Source organism: Helobdella robusta (genome assembly GCF_000326865.2).
Source record: "Helobdella robusta unplaced genomic scaffold HELROscaffold_2, whole genome shotgun sequence".
Classification (NCBI taxonomy): Eukaryota; Metazoa; Annelida; class Clitellata; order Rhynchobdellida; family Glossiphoniidae; genus Helobdella; species Helobdella robusta.
Window position 1 is genome coordinate 1,589,116 of NW_008704083.1, and position 5,811 is coordinate 1,594,926.

At 35.9% G+C, this 5,811-nt stretch overlaps 1 protein-coding gene across 1 annotated transcript; it reads right to left on the reverse strand.

The window, feature by feature from the left end:
• Nucleotides 1-3,896: 3,896 nt before the first annotated feature.
• Nucleotides 3,897-4,160, reverse strand: HELRODRAFT_153221 (hypothetical protein; the record flags this gene model as incomplete). The annotated part of the gene is made up of 1 exon (XM_009017079.1): nt 3,897-4,160. A coding segment is annotated over one exon (264 nt), but the record flags the coding sequence as incomplete, so codon positions are not given.
• Between the last annotated feature and the right edge of the window lie 1,651 nt (nt 4,161-5,811).

Here is a 5,811-nt window from a genome sequence, read left to right on the forward strand (position 1 = left end):
TACTAAACATGACCTGTTTTTGCGACTGGTAATTTTTGGCGTGTGTGTGTGTGTATGTGTGCGTGCGTATGTGTGTGTGTGTGTGTGTGTATTTGTTGGTTTTTATGTGTGTGTGTGTGTGTGTTTGTGTATGTATGTATACGCGTGTAAACTGATTTCACTGTGAGGGCTTTTGTATTTTGGAGTACTCTTTAGATGTTTTAATGTTTTTGTATATGATTTTGTTTGTACATCGTAATTGTACATCGTTATATTGTGTGTATTTATATGTGTGCGTGTGTGTGCGTGTGCGTGCGTGTGTTTGTCTGTGTGTGTGTGTGTGTGTGTGTGTGTGTGTGTGTGTGTGTGTGTGTGTGTGTGTGGTCTTATTTGCACACTTAAATGATACACATCGATGAGATTAGATAGATGTTCAACCATGCGATATATAAACGCAGGACCTTTAAAATGGATCAAAAACGAACCTTTACTTAAACTCTCATACCTCAAAGATTCCAACATCAAGCATCACATAAACAAACACGACATATAAACAAACACACATGTTTTATACAAACATATATACAAACACCACATACATATACACACATAAACACACGTATATACATACATATACATAGGCATACACATTTTAAAATTAAATATTAATCAGATATAAACTGTTTTTCTTAAAATTTTAAACATAGCATCATCATCGTCATCATCATCATTGTCATCATCAACGTCATCAGCATCATCATCATCATCAGCTCTCTTAGATTCTTTGCTTGATATTTAATTGCGTTTGTAGCCTTAGGACAAATCTCTTCTGTCTCTCGAACGATTAAATAGATGGATGGATGGATGGATGGATGGATGGATGGATGGATGGATGGATGGATGGATGGATGGATGGATGGATGGATGGATGGATGGATGGAAAGATGGATGGTGGATGGATGGAAAGATGGATGGATGGATGGATGGATGTATGGATGGATGGATGGATGGATGGATGGATGGATGGATGGATGGATGGATGGATGGATGGATGGATGGATGGATGGATGGATGGATAGATGGATGGATAGATGGATGAAGAGTTAGGGTTAAGGTTGAGAATGAACAAACGAACGAACACAGGTACCAATGAATAAATGAATGAGAAACGAACAAACTTAAACAAAAATGAACATTCATATGAACCAAAAAAACGATCAAGTGAACGAACGAACGAACGAACGAACGAATGAATGAATGAATAAATAAATAAATGAATGAATAAATGAAAGAACGAAAAAACGAACGAACGAATGAATGAATGATGACCGACGTGTACAGAAGGTTAATTGTTACATCAAGTATAACATTAAACTATTTTTACAACGCACGGAGATCGCGTTACATAGTAACAACAGCAACAACTACTACTACTACTACTACTACTACTACTACTACTACAACAACAATTACTACTACAACAGCAACTATAACAAAAACAACAGCAACAACAACAGCAACAATAACAGCAACAACAACAGCAACAACAAAAACAACTACTACAACAGCAACAACAACAGCAACAACAACAACAACAACTACTACTGCTACTACTACTACAACAGCAACAACAACAACAACAACTACTACTGCTACTACTACTACAACAGCAACAACAACAGCAACAACAACAACTACTACTACTACAGCAGCAGCAACAACAACAACAGCAACAACAACAATAACAATAATATTAGTTCTACGGAATTGTTAAAAGATTTTTTATTGCGTCCTAATGCGGGCTTTAACTTTTGAACCATTGTCCGTCGTTTTACAATAATAATATTAATATTATTATTATTGTTGTTATTATTATTGGTAGTAGTAGTAGTTGTTGCAATATTAGTAGTGGTAGTAGTAGTGGTGGTGGTAGTAGTAATAATGGTAGTAGTAATAATGGTAGTAGTACTATATTAATTGAGTTGGAATCCAGTAAAAACGAAACACACAAAAATAATCTATAGAAAGAACCCCAGAAAGAAAGTAGATGAGAGAAAATAAAGAAGAGAGAGAGAGAAAAAGAGAAAGAGAGAGAGAGAGAGAAGATAAAGAATAAGAACCACCCCACCAGCGCTTATGAAATCATTTAGAATAAATGTTTAAAATAGAAATAACTTGCGTTAATACACTGGGGACACTTTTGAGATGCATGTATCTTTTGTATATGTGTGTTTGTATGTGTTTGTATGTGTTTGTACGTGCATGTATAGTATATATATATATGTGTTTGTAATGTTGGTGTAATAAGTTGGTGGTCAGTTTACATGAAAGAACGTTAATCCATTGGCCTAATGTAAACAATTTTTAATATAATTCTTTGTGCTAGTGTATGTTTGTTTGTTTGTGTGTGTGTGTGTGTTAGTGTGTGTGTATGTGTGTCTTTATGTCTATGTATGTGTTTCTGTGTTTATGTTTGAACATTTCTGATTGCGATTGTATATTAGATGTTTTTAATTTTCTACATGATTAAAAATAAATTAACAAAGTAACTTATTTTATTATTAATTTTTCTTCTTCTAAATTTAAAACATCCAATCATAGGTGTTTTATATATATATATGTATGTATGTATATATATATATATATATATATATATATATATATATATATATATATATATATATATGTTATACACACATACAAACAAACACGCACACACGCACATGTACGTGTTAGCAATTATTTTCAAAGGGGAATTAAAATACTCTTCTCATCATTCCATGAAGGATGAGCAATTTTTAAAAACAAAAAAAAAACTTAACGCCTTAAAAGACAGTTTTGGTTTGTTTGTTTTGTTTGTTGGCTGGTTCGTATGTATGTAAGTACGCGCTTTTGTTTGTTTGTTCGTATGTGTATTTGTATGTGTGTGTATGTATGTATGTTTGTGTGTATGCAACATTACTTTTCCCAAATGGAATTCTATCAAAAATATGCAGATAAGCTATAGTACGTTCTGAAAAATAACGGTGTTTTCCCTAAAATAATATACATTCGTGTACATTCGTACGCACACCACACACGCACCAGATACACAAACACACACGACGCACGCACGCACACGCACACACGCTACAAATTTATCTAGACACTCTAGCGGTAGCATCGAGTATCCCATTAACATAAATTTCATCGTCCTTGAACCTCAAATTTGACCTTGAACTTGAGCCACTACTACTATTGACTGGTTTTATGTAGCCGTTTTTCAGTAAAGCCCTGGCGTACTCTCTGGAGTCGTCCAGCGATCCATTCAACACGTCAACGTTGTTTTTTATCCACTCCACAAATTCCAATCCAACGAAGGTGTTCTCGCTCGTGGGGTACACTGAATTAGTGTAATTAGGCAGGTAGCCCGGCAAAAATTGTCCATCTCGCCATTGTTTCGCGTTGTCAAATGAGGATGATGATAGGCATTTGCAGGAAGTGGACGGTTGGAATGATGACGGGAGAACCGTCGGGTTGGAACCGGTTTGTAGTTTTGTCGGTTTCGTTAGAGTCGAGTTTCTCGGATAGTTGATTCGATCGATGTAGTGCTGTTGGGCTTGTATCTGCTGCATGTGTAGACATTGTCTGGCTGTGAGACGTTGTTGTTGCTGTTGTTGTTGCTGCTGCTGATGGTAATTGCTGTGTTGCTGTTGATGATCGTGCTGTTGCTGAAGCGACTTCATCAGCAGGCTGGTGTGGCCGTTAACTTGCGTCGACGATGCCGACATGTTATTGCCATACTCTAAGTTATATTCTTTTTTGTAATTCACATTTGTTCTGTAATTGCTTCTGATTTCTGAAAAGTCATTCATCTGCTGATCATCCCTGAATGAGTAGATAGTCTTTGAAAAGTTAGCATTCGACCCATTGAAACGCCAATACTTCTCTAGCACGAGATTTAAATACTTGGATGTAAAGACCTGCTGGCGAAGCACTTCCAAAGCTTCCTCATTATCCAACTTAGTCAAGTCCAAACCATTAACACTGACAATCAAGTCCCCGGGCTGAACCTTTCCACTCAGATGAGCAGTGCAACCTTTCTTAACTGTCCCAACGAACAAACCGATATCTCGCTTGTCCTCCGCATGTCCAACTACCGTCATCCCGAGTGCTTTGCCATCTGACAAGTTGAGGGTAACATTTACAATTTTACGGTCGGCAGTTTCACTGGATGATGTTGTGGTCGAGGCTGTTTCAAAGTAAGAGGCTCTAGATCGGTTGAGGGCAGGTAGGTGAATGTGGATATTGGGGTGGAAGGATTTAGATGACGATGTAGCTATGGAGCTTGAAGTTAGACTGGATGATTCGCCTTCAGAGGGTTGTACTCTACCCCATGTCGGCATTTCAATAGTGCTGGTTGTCGTGGCCACTATGGGGGGCGTGCGGTTGGGCAGGGACTTCCTCCTACTGTACGTACTGCTACCTGCATGTTTGTTTGTTTGTTTGTTTGTTTGTTTGTTTGTGTGTTTTTTTGTTTGTTTGTTTGTTTGTTTGTTTGTGTGTTTTTTTGTTTGTTTGTTTGTTTGTTAGCGTTCGAAGTTAATCTGATTGTTAGTTTACAACCAAGTTATGTTCGATTGAAATTTAAGGTTATTTTCAAAATTATTTGTGAAAATATAGAACAGTAATCTATAAATAAATTGTTTAACTACGCTAATAAAACAAAGAATTAGTTGTATGCTAAAGAATGAATAACATTTCAATCGCATGATGTCAGTGTGGACGGGTTGTTCCAGCATGTGATTGTCGTCCGAGTCGAAATGGACGTTCGACAGACTCTTCAGCCACTTTTCAGTGTTTCGCATCCTTTCATCACCGAGGTTAACTGGCGACGGAAGGAACTCTGCCTCCTGGAGACTGAAAATAATTTCTGGAAGTTAATAATCAATTATTTTTATTTATACAGCGCTACTTTCGTATTGCTTCACGACGACGATTTATGATTTTTATCAAAGGCATAACACACATGTGTGTGCTTGCTTTGGTGTGAAACAACAGATCGTAGAGTAAGTACAGTTTGGTTGTTTGGATAAGCGCCAGGCTTGCATTTGAACAAGGCTTCACTGTAATACAACGCTTCTTTGAGTGCTAATTACTGATTGCTTTTAAATTTTAAAGCTTCAGTAATTAAAAATTTCAAATTTATCAACTGTTGATAACTATTAGTTTAAAAAAAGAACAAACATGACTAGCAACATAGATTAGAATTAATTCTACTGCTACTGCGGCTACTACTACTGCTGCAACTGCTGCTACTACTACTACTGTTGCTGCTGCTGGTCGCTGCTAAAAGTCGTGAACAACAACCACTACGGCAATTTTTATTATCATTCATAATATTTAGTAATAAATAAATAATAAAAAAAAATTCGAAGAAAAGTTTTGCCTTTGTTACCCTGTTAAAGATTGCGGACAGTCCAGTTTACGCGATGCTACAGAAGCAGCTATAGCTACAACAGTCGCAGGCGTTGCTGTTATGGCTGCTGTAGCTGTTGCAGTCGCAGTCGCTAATTGCTGCTCCTCTTTCTTTAAGCAACCGAATTTCGGCAAACATGATGACATTTTTTTAAAGATAAGTTGATTAATTTGAAGTTTTTTTTTATCTAAGAAACCTTCCAAAGAATTTACTCAAATTATTATTATTATTAATTGTTATATTATTATTATTATTATTGATGTTATTATTATTTCTTAATAACTATATATATATATATATATATATATATATATATATATATATTTATTTATTTATTTAACTGAATAAATCTTTCTTTATCAGCATATTAAAAG